The sequence below is a fragment of the Haliotis asinina genome, chromosome 14 (assembly GCF_037392515.1).
Source record: "Haliotis asinina isolate JCU_RB_2024 chromosome 14, JCU_Hal_asi_v2, whole genome shotgun sequence".
NCBI classification, from domain to species: domain Eukaryota; kingdom Metazoa; phylum Mollusca; class Gastropoda; order Lepetellida; family Haliotidae; genus Haliotis; species Haliotis asinina.
In genome coordinates, this window is record NC_090293.1 from 55,323,022 (window position 1) to 55,346,505 (window position 23,484).

The window sequence follows — 23,484 nt, forward strand, 5'->3', positions numbered from 1 at the left end:
TGTAGGATACAACCATATTAACATACACGGGTGTAGGATACAACCATATTAACATACATCGGTGTAGGATACAACCATATTAACATACACGGGTGTAGGATACAAACATATTAACATACATCGGTGTAGGATACAACCATATTAACATACACGGGTGTAGGATACAACCATATTAACATACACCGGTGTAGGATACAACCATATTAACATACACGGGTGTAGGATACAACCATATTAACATACACGGGTGTAGGATACAACCATATTAACATACATCGGTGTAGGATACAACCATATTAACATACACGGGTGTAGGATACAACCATATTAACATACACGGGTGTAGGATACAACCATATTAACATACACGGGTGTAGGATACAACCATATTAACATACATCGGTGTAGGATACAAACATATTAAGATACACGGGTGTAGGATACAACCATATTAACATACACGGGTGTAGGATACAAACATATTAACATACATCGGTGTAGGATACAACCATATTAACATACACGGGTGTAGGATACAACCATATTAACATACACGGGTGTAGGATACAACCATATTAACATACATCGGTGTAGGATACAACCATATTAACATACACGGGTGTAGGATACAACCATATTAACATACACGGATGTAGGATACAACCATATTAACATACATCGGTGTAGGATACAACCATATTAACATACACGGGTGTAGGATACAACCATATTAACATACACGGGTGTAGGATACAACCATATTAACATACATCGGTGTAGGATACAACCATATTAACATACATCGGTGTAGGATACACACTATACTAGCATACGATGGTTTAGGATATAACCACATTAACATACATCGGTGTAGGATACATACTATACTAGCATACGATGATGTAGGATACAACCATGTTAACATGCACGGGTGTAGGATACAACCATATTAACATACACCGGTGTAGGATCCAACCATATTAACATACATCGGTGTAGGATACATACTATACTAGCATACGATGATGTAGGATACAACCATATTAACATACATCGGTGTAGGATACACACTATACTAGCATACGATGGTTTAGGATATAACCACATTAACATACATCGGTGTAGGATACATACTTTACTAGCATACGATGATGTAGGATACAACCATATTAACATACACGGGTGTAGGATACAACCATATTAACATACACGGGTGTAGGATACAACCATATTAACATACATCGGTGTAGGATACATACTATACTAGCATACGATGATGTAGGATACAACCATATTAACATACACGGGTGTAGGATACAACCATATTAACATATATCGGTGTAGGATACATACTATACTAGCATACGATGATGTAGGATACAACCATATTAACATACATCGGTGTAGGATACAACCATATTAACATACACGGGTGTAGGATACAACCATATTAACATACATCGGTGTAGGATACAACCATATTAACATACACGGGTGTAGGATACAACCATATTGACATATATCGGTGTAGGATACATGCTATACTAGCATACGATGATGTAGGATACAACCATATTAACATACACGGGTGTAGGATGCAACCATATTAACATACATCGGTGTAGGATACAACCATATTAACATACACGGGTGTAGGATACAACCATATTAACATACACGGGTGTAGGATACAACCATATTAACATACACGGGTGTAGGATACAACCATATTAACATACACGGGTGTAGGATACAACCATATTAACATACATCGGTGTAGGATACAACCATATTAACATACACGGGTGTAGGATACAACCATATTAACATACACGGATGTAGGATACAACCATATTAACATACATCGGTGTAGGATACAACCATATTAACATACACGGGTGTAGGATACAACCATATTAACATACACGGGTGTAGGATACAACCATATTAACATACATCGGTGTAGGATACAACCATATTAACATACATCGGTGTAGGATACACACTATACTAGCATACGATGGTTTAGGATATAACCACATTAACATACATCGGTGTAGGATACATACTATACTAGCATACGATGATGTAGGATACAACCATGTTAACATGCACGGGTGTAGGATACAACCATATTAACATACACCGGTGTAGGATCCAACCATATTAACATACATCGGTGTAGGATACATACTATACTAGCATACGATGATGTAGGATACAACCATATTAACATACATCGGTGTAGGATACACACTATACTAGCATACGATGGTTTAGGATATAACCACATTAACATACATCGGTGTAGGATACATACTTTACTAGCATACGATGATGTAGGATACAACCATATTAACATACACGGGTGTAGGATACAACCATATTAACATACACGGGTGTAGGATACAACCATATTAACATACATCGGTGTAGGATACATACTATACTAGCATACGATGATGTAGGATACAACCATATTAACATACACGGGTGTAGGATACAACCATATTAACATATATCGGTGTAGGATACATACTATACTAGCATACGATGATGTAGGATACAACCATATTAACATACATCGGTGTAGGATACAACCATATTAACATACACGGGTGTAGGATACAACCATATTAACATACATCGGTGTAGGATACAACCATATTAACATACACGGGTGTAGGATACAACCATATTGACATATATCGGTGTAGGATACATGCTATACTAGCATACGATGATGTAGGATACAACCATATTAACATACACGGGTGTAGGATGCAACCATATTAACATACATCGGTGTAGGATACAACCATATTAACATACACGGGTGTAGGATACAACCATATTAACATACACGGGTGTAGGATACAACCATATTAACATACACGGGTGTAGGATACAACCATATTAAGATACATCGGTGTAGGATACAACCATATTAACATACACGGGTGCAGGATACAACCATATTAACATACATCGGTGTAGGATACATACTATACTAGCATACGATGATGTAGGATACAACCATATTAACATACACGGGTGTAGGATACAACCATATTAACATACACCGGTGTAGGATACAACCATATTAACATACATCGGTGTAAGATACAACCATATTAACATACACGGGTGTAGGATACAACCATATTAACATACATCGGTGTAGGATACATACTATACTAGCATACGATGATGTAGGATACAACCATATTAACATACATCGGTGTAGGATACATACTATACTAGCATACGATGGTGTAGGATATAACCACATTAACATACATCGGTGTAGGATACATACTATACTAGCATACGATGGTGTAGGATATAACCACATTAACATACATCGGTGTAAGATACAACCATATTAACATACACGGGTGTAGGATACAACCATATTAACATACATCGGTGTAGGATACATACTATACTAGCATACGATGATGTAGGATACAACCATATTAACATACACGGGTGTAGGATACATACTATACTAGCATACGGTGATGTAGGATACAACCATATTAACATACACGGGTGTAGGATACAACCATATTAACATACACGGGTGTAGGATACAACCATATTAACATACATCGGTGTATGATACATACTATACTAGCATACGATGATGTAGGATATAACCACATCAACATACATCGGTGTAGGATACATACTATACTAGCATACGATGATGTAGGATACAACCATATTAACATACACGGGTGTAGGATACATACTATATCAGCTTATATAATCTACAGATATGCATAATACATACTGTTATAACCATGCAGAATACATACCTTTATTACCAGCAGGCTTGTCGAATACAGATTGTTTTATCATCCAAAACTGTGTTCCACAGGAGATATCGCTTGTGTGAGATCAGATCTCCTTTGAGATATTGCTTTGACAGTAGATTTTGCAACAAGCTTTAACAATGCTATGACGTCATGAACTTGATGATGTCACAATACTCTGGCATCATTGCACTGCAAATCAAATGCCAGTGTTGTGTTCAGAGATGTACATTTTTCATTACTTTATCAACTCGTGTTGATATATTTGATATCAGTAGACATTTGTGTGAGGTTCTATGTATATCCTACAGAAATGCAGAATATATACAGTCGAGCATCCTTGTATCGAACTTTGATAAGTCGGTATCTCGGTTTCGATATAACATCTCGGTCCCGGTAAAATCCTCCATGATTTATCATTATTCAAGTTGCTATAACTCGATATGGGTGTCTCGATATTTCGGATGTCCCAATATAATTTGATAGTCCCAACAAACAAAACAACCCTTTTAGTTTTATATTTACAAAGAAACTCGATATTCACCTACCTTTCGTGGGCAAGTTTTCCTCTGAACATTGTTTGTTTCCAGACGTTTTCACACAGTGGGGCATGAATCAAAGAGATACGCTAGTGTCAACTAACTAGGACTGATCGAGTTGACGGAGTCACTTGTTTGTTATTAAATTAGGATGGATTAAGATGGAGTTAATTGGGAAATACTCACTGTTACAACTAACAGCTACTGATAGCGGATCATGGTTTCGAATCAATTTGTGGTATGGGATGACATGCCCAGGTCGGTGGACGTCGAGTTAATTCTACAGGGTTTAATGGTCCCTTGAATATCGAGTCAACGCTGCTCGAATGTACTGTTAAGAAGGACAGGCGTGCAGAATACATACTGTTATAGCCCATAGAGATCCAGAATAAATACTCAATATATATAAACACATGATGCTTATCGACATTGTAAACACAAAAGTAAACAAAAGGGTTTTACTGTCTGCACTCGTTTACATCGAGTACTGGTACAGCAGTAAAGTGTCATCAGTAGGCCGTTTCAGCTGGTTCCCATGGTAGCGTCTGGAGTTGCTCATTTGTGACGTCATTCCAACTTTACGTCACAATATGATTTGAATGACGTCACCACTGTTGATGACTCAAGAACACAGTGACTTTTGGTTTACAATATATAATGTTATAACCTATAGACATCCAGAATATATACTGTTATGACCTACAGATACGCAGAATATATACTGTTATGACCTACAGCCCTGTAGAATATATACTGTTATGACCCGCAGACATGCAGAATATATACTGTTATGACCTACAGACATGCAGAATATATACTGTTATGACCTACAGATACGCAGAGTACATAATGTTATGACCTACAGAGATCCAGAATATATACTGTTATAACCTACAGAGATTCATGCAGAATACATATTGTAATAACCTACAGACATGCAGAATATATACTCCTTATAACCTACAGACATGCAGAAGATATACTTTTATAACCTACAGAAATGGAGAATACATACTATTACAACCTACAGACATGCAAATCATATACTGTTATAACCTACCTTCATGTAGAATACATACTGTTATAACAAGTACAAATAAGATGCGGGACAAGTGACCAGGGTTTCGTGTTTCAATGGGTTGTCCAGTCAGGCCATCAGAGCGGAATAATTTATCGTTGTGTTTTGTGAACTAATTATCTGGTCGTTGGAAATGTACTGGAAATGTACTCCTAGTATACCAAGCCGAAATGTTGCGGGAGGCTGAATGTAGACGGCGTGTCGGAGAGGGCCGGATATGAAACCATGCGGGTCTATAATTTCACGTGGCTAGGTGTACCTTACACATACCAAGCCGAAATGTTGCGGGAGGCTGAATGTAGACGGCGTGTCGGAGAGGGCCGGATATGAAACCATGCGGGTCTATAATTTCACGTGGCTAGGTGTACCTTACACATACCAAGCCGAAATGTTGCGGGAGGCTGAATGTAGACGGCGTGTCGGAGAGGGCCGGATATGAAACCATGCGGGTCTATAATTTCACGTGGCTTGGTGTACCTTACACATAAGTTTCATCTTGCGTCGCTCTGATAGAGCCTATTTCAACACATGTTTTGTAAACGGACGTGTTCCCCATCTCGTAAAGGGTAGGTATATCTCGGTAACTGCTGACCGGGTCGAGCGGAGAATTGGTCTCCAAGGGGAAAACTGTTCCTGGCAATAAAACACAAAATACACTAGAAAAACAGACATTAGCAGTGCACAGTGCGACACATCACTCGCAATATAATCATATAATAGTAATTAACTTGTACAGCGCCTAAGTTCCAGGCTAGGCCTGTTCAACAGCGCTTTTCAGGAAAGCAGTAGACGAATGTTACTGGATATACAAAACAAGTTTTAGAACCTTTTTGAAGGCTTGAACAGAGTCGACAGATTTGATGTCCACTGGGATGGAGTTGCAGAGTCGAGGAGCAGACTCAGAGAAGGCATTTACAGCGAGTTGAGTAGACGGGGATGGGATAGAGAGTTATTACATGGTTGAGGATCTGAGAGGTCTTGTGGGCTGGTACAGTTTATGCAGGTCTTTGAGATACTATGGTGATGACGAGACATATTTTCGGTGTGTGATCGCCAAATGATGAGTGCGGTTTAACAACCCGATTACACTGGTATACTACACTTGATTACACTGGCATACTACACTTGATTACAGCTCAAATTATTTCCTATACACAGAAGAGAATAAATTTCTGTCAAATAAAACAACGCTTACGGACTTCGTGTTTCGTGCCGTGTGTAGTTCTCCCCACACACGGCGTTTAGTAGTCCCCCTACAAACGGCATGTTGTAGTCCCCCTAGACATGGCATGTTGTAGTACCCCCTACACACCACACGTAGTAGTACCCCATACACACGACACGTAGTAGTACCCCATACACACGACACGTAGTAGTACCCCATACACACGAAACGTAGTAGTACCCCATAAACACGACACGCAGTAGTCCCCCATACACACGACACGTAGTAGTACCCCATACACACGACCCGCAGTAGTACCCCATAAACACGACACGTAGTAGTACCCCATAAACACGACAAGTAGTAGTACCCCATAAACACAAGTAGTAGTACCCCATACACACGACACGTAGTAGTACCCCATACACACCATACACACGATACGTAGTAGTACCCCATACACACGACACGGAGTAGTACCCCATACACACGACACGTAGTAGTACCCCATACACACGACACGCAGTAGTACCCCATACACACGACACGTATTAGTACCCCATACACACGACACGCAGTAGTACCCCATACACACGACACGTAGTAGTACCCATACACACGACACGTAGTAGTACCCCATACACACGACACGCAGTAGTACCCCATAAACACGACACGTAGTAGTACCCCATACACACCATAAACACGACACGTAGTAGTACCCCATAAACACGACAAGTAGTAGTACCCCATAAACACAAGTAGTAGTACCCCATACACACGACACGTAGTAGTCCCTCTACACACGGCATGTTGTAGTGCCTCTACACACGGCATGTTGTACACCCCCCTCCACCCCCCACCCCCCACCCCCCACACATGGCATGTGGCAGTCCCCTACACAGGCACGTTGTAGTTCCCCAAAAGACGGCAAGTAATTCTGTTAACTGACAGTCGTAGACGAGCCATGTTGTAAGGTGTGGCAAAGAAACGGTATTTGTAATGGTAATCATCTCGACAATTCAGAGACGCGACTCTTGTTACACAACATTCCAAGGGAGGGGTGTGTTTAGGGGCTGGTTGTCTGTCCTCATATAATGATATACTGTAACACAGATATGATATGACTGTCGAATTTGGGTTCTTAAAAGCAAGACATAGTTTTCGGCTTGTGATCGCCAAGTTATGAGAGTGATTCAACAATCAAAATGCACTGGTATACTACAGTTCCTTACAGCTTATGTTGTTTCCAACTCACATCATATTCTGTTTCCACCTTACAATGCAACATGATACTCTGTTGCAGACTGTTACTGACTTACAATACAACATGATATTCTGTTGGAGATTGTTACTGACTTACAATATAACATGATATTCTGTTGCACAATGTTACTACCTTACAATACAACATGATATTCTGTTGCAGAGTGTTACTTCCTTACAATACAACATGATATTCTGTTGGAGATTGTTACTTCCTTACAATACAACATGATATTCTGTTGCAGAATGTTACTACCTTACAATATAACATGATATTCTGTTGGAGATTGTTACTTCCTTACAATACAAAACGATATTCTGTTGCAGATTGTTTCCACCTTACAATACAACATGATATTCTGTTGCAGAGTCTTACTTCCTTACAATACAACATGATATTCTGTTGTAGAGTGTTACTTCCTTTCAATGCATGATATTCTGTTGCAGAATGTTACTTCCTTACAATACAACATGATATTCTGTTGCAGAGCGTTACTTCCTTACAAAACAACATGATTTTCTGTTGCAGAGTGTTACTTCCTTACAATACAACATGGTATTCTGTTGCAGATTGTTACTTCCTTACAATACAAAACGATATTCTGTTGCAGATTGTTTCCACCTTACAATACAACATGATATTCTGTTGCAGAGTCTTACTTCCTTACAATACAACATGATATTCTGTTGTAGAGTGTTACTTCCTTTCAATGCATGATATTCTGTTGCAGAGTGTAACTTCCTTACAATACAACATGATATTCTGTTGCAGAATGTTACTACCTTACAATATAACATGATATTCTGTTGCAGAATGTTACTTCCTTACAATACAACATGATATTCTGTTGCAGATTGTTACTTCCTTACAATACAACATGATATTCTGTTGCACAATGTTACTTCCTTACAATACAACATGGTATTCTGTTGCAGAGCGTTACTTCCTTACAATACAACATGATATTCTGTTGGAGATTGTTACTTCCTTACAATACAACATGATATTCTGTTGCAGAATGTTACTACCTTACAATACAACATGATATTCTGTTGCAGAGTGTTACTTCCATACAATACAACATGATATTCTGTTGCAGATTGTTACTTCCTTACAATACAACATGATATTCTGTTGCACAATGTTACTTCCTTACAATACAACATGATATTCTGTTGGAGATTGTTACTTCCTTACAATACAAAACGATATTCTGTTGCAGATTGTTTCCACCTTACAATACAACATGATATTCTGTTGCAGAGTCTTACTTCCTTACAATACAACATGATTTTCTGTTGTAGAGTGTTACTTCCTTTCAATACATGATATTCTGTTGCAGAATGTTACTTCCTTACAATACAACATGATATTCTGTTGCAGAGCGTTACTTCCTTACAAAACAACATGATGTTCTGTTGCAGAGTGTTACTTCCTTACAATACAACATGATATTCTGTTGCAGAATGTTACTTCCTTACAAAACAACATGATATTCTGTTGCAGAGTGTTACTTCCTTACAATACAACATGATATTCTGTTGGAGATTGTTACTTCCTTACAATACAAAACGTTATTCTGTTGCAGATTGTTTCCACCTTACAATACAACATGATATTCTGTTGCAGAATGTTACTACCTTACAATATAACATGATATTCTGTTGCAGAATGTTACTTCCTTACAATACAACATGATATTCTGTTGCAGATTGTTACTTCCTTACAATACAACATGATATTCTGTTGCACAATGTTACTTCCTTACAATACAACATGGTATTCTGTTGCAGAGTGTTACTTCCTTACAATACAACATGATATTCTCATGGAGATTGTTACTGACTTACAATACAACATGATATTCTGTTGCAGAATGTTACTACCTTACAATATAACATGATATTCTGTTGCAGAGTGTTACTTCCTTACAATACAACATGATATTCTGTTGCAGATTATTTCCACCTTACAATAAAACATGATATTCTGTTGCAGAGTGTTACTTCTTTACAATACAACATGATGTTTCTATTGCAGAGTGTTAATTCCTTACAATACAACATGATATTCTGTTGCAGAATGTTACTTCCTTACAATACAACATGATATTCTGTTGCAGAATGTTACTTCCATACAATACAACATGACATTCTTTTGCAGATTGTTACTTCCTTACAATACAACATGATGTTCTGTTGCAGAGTGTTAATTCCTTACAATACAACATGATATTCTGTTGCAGAGTGTTACTTCCTTACAATACAACATGATATTCTTTTGCAGAATGTTACTTCCTTACAATACAACACGATATTCTGTTGCAGAGTGTTACTTCCTTACAATACAAGACGATATTCTGTTGCAGATTGTTTCCACCTTACAATACAACATGATATTCTGTTGCAGAATGTTACTTCCTTACAATACAACACGATATTCTGTTGCAGAGTGTTACTTCCTTACAATACAAGACGATATTCTGTTGCAGATTGTTTCCACCTTACAATACAACATGATATTCTGTTGTAGAGTGTTACTACCTTACAGTATAACATGATATTCTGTTGCAGAATGTTACTACCTTACAATATAACATGATATTCTGTTGCAGATTATATCTGCCTTACAATACAACATGATATTCTGTTGCAGAATGTTACTTCCTTACAATACAACATGATATTCTGTTGCAGAATGTTGCTTCCTTACAATACATGATATTTTGTTGCAAAATGTTACTTCCATACAATACAACATGATATTCTGTTGCAGATTGTTACTTCCTTACAATACAAGATGATATTCTGTTGCAGATTGTTTCCACCTTACAATACAACATGATTTTCTGTTAGAGATTGTTACTGACTTACAATACAACATGATATTCTGTTGTAGAGTGTTACTTCCTTACAATATAACATGATATTCTGTTGCAGAATGTTACTACCTTACAATATAACATGATATTCTGTTGCAGAATGTTACTACCTTACAATATAACATGATATTCTGTTGGAGATTGTTACTTCCTTACAATACAACATGATATTCTGTTGCAGATTATTTCTGCCTTACAATACAACATGATATTCTGTTGCAGAATGTTACTACCTTACAATACAACATGACATTCTGTTGCAGAGTGTAACTTCCTTACAATACAAGATGATGTTCTGTTGCAGAATGTTACTTCCTTACAATACAACATGATATTCTGTTGCAGAATGTTACTTCCTTACAATACAACATGATGTTCTGTTGCAGATTATTACTGCCTTACAATACAACACGATTTTCCGTTGCAGAATGTCACTACCTCACAATAGACCACGGTAATCTGTTGCAGATTGTTCCTGCCTTACAATAAAACATGACATTCTGTTGCAGAGTGTAACTTCCTTACAATACAACATGATATTCTGTTGCAGAATGTTACTTCCTTACAATACAACATGATATTCTGTTGCAGAGTGTTACTTCCTTACAATACAACATGATATTCTGTTGCAGATTATTACTGCCTTACAATACAACACGATTTTCCGTTGCAGAATGTCACTACCTCACAATAGACCACGGTAATCTGTTGCAGATTGTTCCTGCCTTACAATACAACATGATATTCTGTTGCAGATTGTTCCTGCCTTACAATACAACATGATATTCTGTTGCAGATTGTTCCTGCCTTACAATACAACACGGTAATCTGTTGCAGATTGTCACTACCTCACAATACAACACGGTAATCTGTTGCAGATTGTTCCTGCCTTACAATACAACATGATTTTCTGTTGCAGATTGTCACTCCATCTATGATGCTGTGCTGGTTGTTGACGGATCCGAGAGTATTGGTGCCAGTAACTTCATCACCGTGAAGCGAGCCCTGATGGAGTTCATAAACACCACGCTGCAGACGAACGAGGACGTTCACGTGGGCGTTGTGTTGTACAGCACGGCGGTCACAGAAACCGTGAACATGACTCATGACTGGCGGTTCTTGGACAACAAGATCGAGAACATGTCGTACCCTGCCCGATCCACGTTCACGGACCACGGCATCGACTCGGCGACCGATATGCTGCTGACACAGGGCAGGAAGGTCGTGCCCCGCATCATGATTGTAGTCACAGACGGTCTCTCCACACGTCCTGAGAGGACACTGGAAGCGGCACAAAGGGCTAAAGACAGCAGCATCACCATCTATACAGTTGGAATAGAATTTTATGTTAAACGAAACGCCGGCATCTTGGCTCGATATCAAAGTGAGCTAGAGAGTATTGCGTCAGACGAAGGTCACGTGATACACCTGTCAGATTTCCAAACGTTCGAGGACACTGCCCCAGAACTCGCAGAGAAATTCTGTGCTGTAATTGGTATGTGGTCTTCTAGTTATTTCAAGCCTGTCTTTAAACAATACCATACCCACTCTTGTTTTATGGACACAATAAAACCATTACACCATCCACAAACACCCACACTCAACCAAGCACACTTACAACATATGTCATATTTGGGATTTCACTTTCTTATTACACACCTACCCACGTTCACACTAACATGCATCCTACTGTACAGTTTTCACCCCAACACCCATTCGTGACAACTCGTGCTATTCCTGGACAAGCCGAATATCGACCCGTGCCATCCTAGATGGATTTCACGCTGGCGCATCAACATAAGAACTGCTCTTAGAAAGAACGATAACTCTATGTTACTTAAGACCACCTGTGCACTCGTGTATCGTATTGCTTTTTTTGTTAAAAAACCCCAGCTATATTAAATCTTAAGGCAGATATAAAAAAGTGAACATATTTCTCAAATTGAACATATAACCTTGCTGCCCTGGTAGAGTTTTAAAATGAATAGACTGAAAATCATATAAATGACCCCCCAAAAGTCAGTCTAAAATACCCCAACATAGGAAATCTAGTCCAGTGTTACAGATTAAAGTTGCTTAGTTACATAGAGATAAAATTTTATTGTTTTGAAGGTCGTAGCGATTTATAAGATTATTTCCTAAATATGCTCGAAAACGCACGTATAATCTCCAAAAGAAGCCCGTAAGTTCGTCAGAAATACTCCCAACTGTCACAGACACAGATCCCCAACTCTGCAACTGTCACAGACACAGATCCCCAACTCTGCAACTGTCACAGACACAGATCCCCAACTCTGCAACTGTCACAGACACAGATCCCCAGATCGCACACTGTTCCTCTTTCCTACTAAATGTCCATCTGTCCCTTCAGCTGAGGTCTTGACGGGTCTCCAGAACCTGACTGTGTACGAGGGGGAGAGATTCAACCTGACGGCCGAGATGAGTCATATCGCCGTGGTTGGGGGCAACTGGAGCCAGAACGGGAAGCTCCTTAATGCGGGGGGACGCTACAGCATCTCCAAGAATGGCTCTTTCCTTTCATTCTACGTACAGGGAGCGCAGTTGTCTGACGCCGGGAACTACACCTTCACAGCTGGGGGGCAGACAGCACACGGCTTCGTCACTGTTCTCAGTGAGTTTCTTTAACGCTTTGCAACAAAACCACGAAGAGTCGTGTGGCAAATCAAATAAGGACAAATGAAATAGTGTAACAGAATAGCAGTACCAGTGAAAGAAAGGCATTAGAAGGGATGCTAGAGTTCACAATGTTAAGTCATTGACATATGACATTACAGGGTTCACAGTGGTCAGTCACTGACTTAGGACATTACAGGGGTCACAATGTTAAGTCACTGACATAGGACATTTCAGGGGTCACAATGTTAAGTAATTAAAATTGCGGTGGGTACCGGCAGTAGAACCATGTGGACAGTGGAACCAGGTTGACAGTGACACCAGTCCATATATTCTCAGTCAAAGTAAAAATTTCACACACAGAAATTAGTAAAAATATGTTTTGAAATTTGCCGACAGTTGTCATGAATATTGGCGGCAAAGACATTGTCAAAGACGACACGCCGCACATCAATTCACCTATCTGTATCATGCGAACGAGTTTTGAACCAGTGGTGTGTTTCACGTGCCACTTGTCACGTGACCACATGAGACACGTGCTTTCGTGCTGACTTACGCACGGTAGAGTGAAAACCAGGAAAACGAGTCCAAACAAAGACTGATACCTTGAATTTCAATGCCACGACTGTCAAATGTTCAGTGTCAACGTTCCGTTGGCATGGTGTACACGGGTACGTCCGTAGCTGACGTTGCGAGGGTGATGGGATGCAGTTGCCGTACAGTCTGTCCCCGTCCTGGTATATCACGTGTGACGTCACGATCAGAAATCCGCCATATTGAGTTGTCTCAACTTCGCAATGGATTTGTCGCTGCACCATCCACCAGAAATGAATTGTCCCAAGGTCGTGTGTTTGCGCAAACCTGCGAGTAGCACATGTTTCTGTACAGCGACCATATTATGGACCTATTTGACACCCATACACCGACGTCAACGGCAGCTCTGAACGGATGGACTCAGATGACGTGGAATAGGGGTGCAATTACTGATGAATCCAGATTTTCCCTACGATTATTTGATGGCAGGATCAGAGTATGGAAGGGACATGGTGAACGTCATGCCCAGTGTTGCGTTGGAGGCGGAAGTGTTATGACTTGGGGTGCATTGTGTGGACATGCCCGTTCCCGACTGCTTGCTATACAGGGAAACCTTAAATGTGCAGGATATGGTGACGAAATGCTAACTCCGGAGCTTCTACCCATGATAGCAGGTCATGGCCTAGGCCTGGTCTTTCAACACGATAACGCCAGGCCTCGTATTGCTTCCGGAACGATGTAACGAGTATCGATGTTATGGAATGGCCCTCATGACGCTCTTCTTACATGAATCCCATCAAACACGCCTGAGATGTGCTTGGCAGACGTCTCCGCCAAGTATCGAACCCCCAACAGAATTTACAGGAACTTGGTTCCATGCAGTAATGGCGTCCTATCCATCATGGCGTGTTTCGGCGCACCAGTCACTCCATGAGGGGACGATGCATCGGAGTTGTAAACGCACGCAAGGGGCATACGCGTTGTAGGCATTCAGCTCTGGGGACGGTGTCCAAGTTGTGAATTACAATATTAAGTCTTAGACGATTGGATGACTGTTCTGGTCGGAATGGTCACACGATGGACCTGATATCTAGGGTACTTTGCCAATGGGGTGCTCAGAATTAAACAATACCTTAGTCAATGCATCCTTTACTCATATGTTCTAACTAACGACTGTCAAACAGGTGTGAAGTTTTAAATTTGGCTGAGTTTAGTTCCAACTGGCTGTAGTTCCAACAGCTACATTTATGAGAGATGCCAATAAGTCCTCTAACGTCATGTGTTTGTAAAAACTGAAAGTTAGACCTCCGTCACATGTAAGTATCTATCTGTTAGGGGCCCTAAGTGAGTTCAGTTTTACGCTGCACTCAGCAGTATTCCAGCTATATGACGGCGGTCTGTAAATAATCGAGTCTGGACCAGACAAACCAGTGATCAACAACATGAGCATCGATCTGCGCAACTAAGAACCGATGACATGTGTCAACCAAGTCAGCGAGCCTGACCACCCGATCTCGTTAGTCTCTTCTAACGACAATCATAGTCGCCTTTAACGGCAAGCATGTGTTGCTGAACGGCCATTCTACACTGGACCGTTACTGAAAGTTAGTGACATGTTTTACTACTCCTTATTTGATAATCTTGTGGAGAAGGGATGAGACATCAGAAAAGCCCAAACACAATGGTAGTCAGAACCACGTTATACATTGAACCTCGAGGTGTTTAGCTCATTTATCATGTTCTGTCGACTGAGTACTACTGTCAGGAATCAGGTCAATATATTAGTCTGGATTAAGGGTTTTCAGTTTTTGACTGTAGATTTTGATTCTCGGCACAGAGCGTTGGAGCGACTGGTCAGAGTGGAGTCAACTCCGATGTCGAGCAACCTGCGGAGTCAATATCATTGGAGACAGAGAGCGCACGCGCACATGTGAAAAGCCGGAATGTGTAGGAAACAACAGTGAAACGGAGACTGGGGCGTGTACATCAGTCGCTCCCTGCGATGGTAAGCTTGCTGTGCTGTTCATTATTTTCAAGGTTCAAGATTTATATTACCATGTTAGGGCGAGTAAGTGAGTGAGTTTAGTTTTATGCTGCACTCAGCACTATTTCAACTATATGGCGACGGTCTGTAAATATACGAGTCTGAACTAGACTATTCAGTGATCAACAGCATAAGAATTGATTTACACTACTGATAATCGATGACGTGTGTCAACCAAGCCAGCGAGCCTGACCCTCCGATCTCGTTAGTCGCGTCTTACAACAAGCATGGATCACTGAAGATCAGTTCTGACCAGAATCTTCACGGGTCTACATTACTAGAAGCCTCCAGCCAAAATGTTTTGTCTGACAAACCTATTTTCACAGAAAGCTTACATTAGAACAGTAATGAATGAATACAAACAAATGCTACAGATACAATACAAGAGAATACACTATGTGTGTCATCTCTCTTATTTGTGCTATATGACAACACTGGCAGACATCCACAAACAACATTGGACGTCAGGCAGAATGCCTAACCACAATACAATACATTAGACGCCAGGCAGAATGCCCAACCACAATACCATACATTAGACGTCAGACAGAATGTCCAACCACAATACCATACATTAGACGTCAGGCAGAATGTCCAACCACAATACCATACATTAGACGTCAGGCAGAATACCCAACCACAATACCATACATTAGACGTCAGGCAGAATGCCCAACCACAATACCATACATTAGACGTCAGGCAGAATGCCCAACCACAATACCATACATTAGACGTCAGGCAGAATGCCCAACCACAATACCATACATTAAACGTCAGGCAGAATACCCAACCACAATACCATACATAAGACGTCAGACAGAATGTCCAACCACAATACCATACATTAGACGTCAGGCAGAATACCCAACCACAATATCATACATTAGACGTCAGGCAGAATGCCCAACCACAATACCATACATTAGACGTCAGGCAGAATGCCCAACCACAATACCATACATTAGACGTCAGGCAGAATGCCCAACCACAATACCATACATTAGACGTCAGGCAGAATGTCCAACCACAATACCATACATTAGACGTCAGGCAGAATGCCCAACCACAATATCATACATTAGACGTCAGGCAGAATGCCCAACCACAATACCATACATTAGACGTCAGACAGAATGTCCAACCACAATACCATACATTACACGTCAGACAGAATGTCCAACCACAATACCATACATTAGACGTCAGGCAGAATGCCCAACCACAATACCATACATTAGACGTCAGGCAGAATACCCAACCACAATACCATACATTAGACGTCAGGCAGAATACCCAACCACAATACCATACATTAGACGTCAGGCAGAATACCCAACCACAATATCATACATTAGTCGCTATATTCACAGAGGGCATCAGACATTAGATGCTATAACCACAGAGAGCATCAGACATTAGATGCTATATCCACAGAGATCATCAGACATTAGATGCTATATCCACATACAGCATCAGACATTAGATGCTATATCCACATACAGCATCAGACATTAGATGCTATATCCACAGAGAGCATCAGACATTAGATGCTATATCCACAGAGATCATCAGACATTAGATGCTATATCCACAGAGATCATCAGACATTAGATGCTATATCCACAGAGATCATCAGACATTAGATGCTATACCCACAGAAAACATCAGACATTAGATGCTATACCCACAGAAAACATCAGACATAAGATGCTATATCCACAGTGAGCATTAGACATTAGATGCTATATCCACAGAGACCATCAGATGCAAATTTAATGTTCACTGATAGCATTAGACATTAGATGCTATATCCACAGAGATCATCAGACATTAGACGCTGTATCCACAAAGAGCATCAGACATTAGATGCTCTATTTATAGAAAGCATCAGACATTAGATGCCATATCCACAGAAACATCAGACATTAGACGCTCTATTTACAGAGAGCATCAGACATTAGATGCCACATCCACAGACAGCATCAGACATTAGATGCTCTATTTACGGAGAGCATCAGACATTAGATGCGATATCCATAGACAACATCAGACATTAGACGCTGTATACAAATAGAGCATCAGATGTAATATTTAATCTACACTGATAGCATTAGGCGTCAGATGCATGATATACAAACTACCTTGCATAAACTATCGACAAAAGACAACCGTTGACATAGTTCCTGCCACACACCCTCAAACAGCTGTAACAATCACGCCGATCATCAGTCAAACATGTATTTCAGCTAGAAATATTTCTGATCATTACATGGCGGCCCGGAGTATAGCATTGAGTCAGACACCTTGTCCTTGCAGTCAGCTTCACCACAGAGTTAAATAACGTGACGGTTCGCGGTGGAGACGACTTTACGTTGACCGCAACGGTCAGCGACACAGACAAGACAGACTGGCAGTGGTCAAAGGGAGGCACTGTGCTCACAGAGAGTGGCAGGATCAAGTTTGTGCAAGATGGTTCCGGGAAATATTCTCTGAATGTGATCGGAGCTGAGACAGCAGACGAAGGGGAATATACATTCTCCATTGGAGGCAAATCTACAAAGGGCTACGTCACAGTGACAGGTGAGAAAGCACGCGGTGTTCCTATTGTACACCTAACTAGCTTATCACACATCGTTAGGTGAGGATCTCTATCGAAATACGTCACCGGGGATGTTGATCAATTCTCACCACCCTGTTGACCTCACAGTCACCCAGTACACACCCCTCATCATTGATAATTTTTTCCCTTCAGTAATTCCACGTCTCTCATTACAGCTGAGATTTTGGACGGCCTGAAAGACATCCGAGTTCGCCAGGGGGATAACATCAGCCAGGCTGTCCTTCTGGTGGGCAGTGGGTACTCGGGGTGGCGCTGGATGAAGGACGGGGTGGCCATTACGGAGAATGACCGGATCAAGTTCGGCAGTGGTGATAGTTCCTACAGAATGGAAGTCATTGGAGCGAGACTGGCCGACTCCGGGAAATACTCCTTCATAGTCGCCAGGAAGACCTCCGAGGGAACAGTCACTGTGTATGGTGAGTTAAGAAGCTGCAAATACGTTCTCATCAACAACCAGGGTGTGAACCCCCTAGCCAGGTTCTTCACTACATAGGCAATGTATGTCTAGCCCATGCCTGCTCGCGTTACCATGGCAATGTTCCTGCAAGGCTAAAAGCGACTTAAGACCATACTGTTAAAATTTTGATACATTTTTCAGTTGATGGTGGATGGAGTGAGTGGGCGGCATGGACGCTGGGCTGCTCGTCCGACTGCAGTTCGGCCACCGCCACGGACACGAGGTCCAGGACCTGCAGCAATCCAGCCCCTGTCAATAACGGAAGCACTTGTTCTGGGAACGCTGAAGACCAGAGAACCGTTCAGTGTGACACTTCCACCTGTGGTGACTACCAACAATCATTGTTACCGACATAACGTCACCAAGACATTTTTGCTGAAATATTGTTACCGACACATTGTTACTGACACGTCACCGACACGTTGTTACCAACACATAGTTACTGACATGTCACTGACACACTGTTAGTGACATGTCGCGGACACATTGTTACTGACATACTGCCACCGACACAATGTCACTGACAGATTGTTACCAACATATTGTTAATAGTACATTGCTACTGGCATAATATCACCAGTACATACGATTGACATATTGTTCCTGACACATTGTTGCTGACACTTTGCTACTGACACACTGCTGCTGATACATTGTTACATTCACATTGTTACTGACACGTTTGTTACTGACATTAGCACCGTCACATTGTAACTGACACGTTGTTACCGTCGTCTCCTTACTTCGTACTTTGTGGGGCTCAACACGTGGAAAGCTTCATCATGCTTATACTATCTGTTATTTCCAGCAACGTGTTACTTTATGACACGTGTGAGTTTGAAATGTGTTCCACTTTTAGATCCGTGTCACTTTGAGATACATGTAACTTTATGATACGTCAGACTGAGATGTGTTAAATGCGGGTTACTTTGAAAGGTATGAAAGCTTGGTATAAATGTTACTTTAAGATACGTGTTCACCTTATTGTGAACAAGTGACTTTCCTGTACAATGTTTGCGACAGGCGAAACGGTGAGACAGGTTGCTCTCACCTTTTCACCATGTTCTCACACATTATGTATGACGATATACACTTTTAGCACATTGAAGTGCACCAGTTTATTACACATAGTTCATGCTATACATCTTCATCATACTGATTTAACCAAGGTGATGTTTCTTCAGTATACACAGTGATGCAAACTATTTGGTGCTGGCGGTCGGTACATACAGCCAGATGTGTAGTGCCGCACATTGCCAGTAGTACATAATACTGATGGACTCGAGCGTGCATGGGGGCAGAGACCGCCACTAGTAATCTGTAGGGCGGAATGTTAGGGCGGTACACATTAGTTAGCAGACATCAGACACCAGACGCCAGACATCAGACACCAGACATCAGACTCCAGACACCAGACATCAAACACCAGTCATCATGCACCAGACATCAGACACCAGTCATCAGACACCAGACATCAGACACCAGACGCATAATCCAGCTTACCAAGCAGTGTCACAAGATATGAATTCATGACATCTGATGTTCGACAAGCAGAAACATTTCAAACCTTTGACCACCTCAGTATAATATGTGTTTACAGTGAGCTTCACCACGCAGCTGAACAACGTCACTGTCCAGAGTGGAGGCGACTTCACTCTGACCGCCGAAGTCAGCGGAACAACTTCATCGGCCGGAGAGTGGTCGCTGGACGGCAGAGTTCTAGCGGAGAGTGACAGGATGAAGTTTGGACAAGATGGTTCCGGGAAATATACACTGGGTGTTACCGGGGCGACCTACGCAGACGACGGAGAATACACGTTCACTATTGGAGGAAAATCCACAAAAGGCACAGTCACAGTAGTAGGTGAGTTCCGATATCAGGTTACGTTCTTCAATGAGTTTTTACAGCCATGTCTAATTTATGTCTGACGCTAGGATACGGGCAGGCGGGGACTGGTGACACAGACGTCTGAGGCGACGGGATTCCGGAGTATTCTTCGAAGGCAGAGCGTGGCCACCTATTTTTCCTGGTGCCAGCTACACACTTCTGTTCCCCTCCATACACCAGATTGTCAGTACCAATCATCATTGTGTCATATTTCTCCTGCTGTTCAGTAATATATTCATCATGTATGTTTATTTGTTTTAGTCGACGGCGGCTGGGACGCTTGGACCACCTGGCATATAGTCAGCTGCTCAGCCACGTGCGGCGTGAACGTGGCCGGAGTGTCAAGACGTGTCCGTTACTGTGACAAACCAACTCCAAGAAATGGCGGGAAAGACTGTGAAGGGGAAAGAGTGGAGAGAAACGCCACCACGTGCGAACTGCCCGAGTGTATCAGTACGTGTCAGCTGACAAACATGTGTCTGCACAACGTGTATGACGTACCTAGTACAACAACACTTATGACTGTACAAATGTATGTCGTACCTAGTACAACACTTGTGACTGTACAAATGTATGTCGTACCTAGTACAACAACACTTGTGACTGTACAAATGTATGTCGTACCTAGTAGAACACTTATGACTGTACAAATGTATGTCGTACCTAGTACAACAACACTTGTGTCTGTACAAATGTATGTCGTACCTAGTACAACACTTGTGACTGTACAAATGTATGACGTACCTAGTACAACAACACTTGTGACTGTACAAATGTATGTCGTACCTTGTAGAACAACACTTGTGACTGTACAAATGTATGTCGTACCTAGTACAACACTTGTGACTGTACAAATGTATGACGTACCTAGTAGAACAACACTTGTGTCTGTACAAATGTATGTCGTACCTAGTAGAACAACACTTATGACTGTACAAATGTATGTCGTACCTAGTAGAACACTTGTGACTGTACAAATGTATGACGTACCTAGTACAACAACACTTGTGTCTGTACAAATGTATGTCGTACCTAGTAGAACAACACTTGTGACTGTACAAATGTATGTCGTACCTAGTACAACAACACTTGTGTCTGTACAAATGTATGTCGTACCTAGTAGAACACTTGTGACTGTACAAATGTATGAAGTATCTAGTACAACAACACTTGTGTCTGTACAAATGTATGTCGTACCTAGTAGAACACTTGTGACTATACAAATGTATGACGTACCTAGTACAACAACACTTGTGACTGTACAAATGTATGACGTCCCTGCTACAACAACAACACTGTTTGGTAGTGACTCACTTCTACCAAAGAACACCTCGTTATACCATGACTTGTCAGACGGTTAATCGGTTACACAATGGCTGCCTCAAAGCTTCCAGATATATGTTGTGCCTTTCCAGTTCTTAGCGGGCTTCAGAACCTTACACTGCGAGCCGGTGAGGTGATGACAATGAACGCCGTCACCAAAGCGTCAGTGACGGGAGCGGCAGAGTGGTACCGCCACGGCCATCTTCTCCATGAAAGTAGCAGAGTGGGCATCGTCAAAGACAACGCCAACCACACACTGACCCTACGCGACCTCACAGTTGGTGACACCGGCGCATACACATTTAGCATAGAGGGACAGACAGCCGAGGGACACTTGGTGGTTGTAGGTAAGGCATATCGTCACAACACCGATTTATGTCCTTAATGAGAGTAATGTGAAGTGCGTGACAGGATGTACTAGAAGGCGTGATGTGTGTGACATGGCGCCATAGTTACTGGATATACAACACAGCCTGTGTAGGCTAAAACACACCTGCATTATATGTAGCACAACCCAGAAAACGATACCGACCCTGTATATAACACCAATCAAAAGTTTAGACTTACCAGTGTAGATGTTCGTTTTAAAAGTACTGTTTACACATCACCTGATGTCGTGATGATGACCTGATGTCATGATGATGACCTGATGTCGTGATGATGACCTGATGTCGTGATGATGACCTGATGTGATGTCGTGATGATGACCTGATGTCATGATGATGACCTGATGTCGTGATGATGACCTGATGTCGTGATGATGACCTGATGTGATGTCGTGATGATGACCTGATGTCGTGATGATGACCTGATGTCGTGATGATGACCTGATGTCGTGATGATGACCTGATGTGATGTCGTGATGATGACCTGATGTCGTGATGATGAACTGATGTCATGATGATGATGTGATGTCATGATGATGACCTGATGTCGTGATGATGACCTGATGTCGTGATGATGACCTGATGTCATGATGATGATGTGATGTCATGATGATGACCTGATGTCGTGATGATGACCTGATGTCGTGATGATGACCTGATGTCATGATGATGACCTGATGTCGTGATGATGACCTGATGTCGTGATGATGACCTGATGTGATGTCGTGATGATGACCTGATGTCGTGATGATGACCTGATGTCATGATGATGATGTGATGTCATGATGATGACCTGATGTCGTGATGATGACCTGATGTCGTGATGATGACCTGATGTCATGAT

At 41.4% G+C, this 23,484-nt stretch overlaps 1 protein-coding gene across 1 annotated transcript in view; it reads left to right on the forward strand.

Moving 5' to 3' along the window:
• The window catches only part of LOC137260906 (uncharacterized), a 91,695-nt gene that overhangs the window by 9,792 nt on the left and 58,419 nt on the right, over positions 1-23,484 (forward strand). The window contains exons 3-11 of the mRNA XM_067798444.1: positions 11,671-12,246; positions 13,123-13,383; positions 15,757-15,924; positions 18,283-18,546; positions 18,742-19,002; positions 19,185-19,367; positions 20,644-20,907; positions 21,193-21,384; positions 22,347-22,601. Of these exons, the coding sequence (XP_067654545.1) occupies positions 11,671-12,246; positions 13,123-13,383; positions 15,757-15,924; positions 18,283-18,546; positions 18,742-19,002; positions 19,185-19,367; positions 20,644-20,907; positions 21,193-21,384; positions 22,347-22,601 (2,424 nt within the window). The remainder of the gene's footprint in view (positions 1-11,670; positions 12,247-13,122; positions 13,384-15,756; positions 15,925-18,282; positions 18,547-18,741; positions 19,003-19,184; positions 19,368-20,643; positions 20,908-21,192; positions 21,385-22,346; positions 22,602-23,484) is intronic.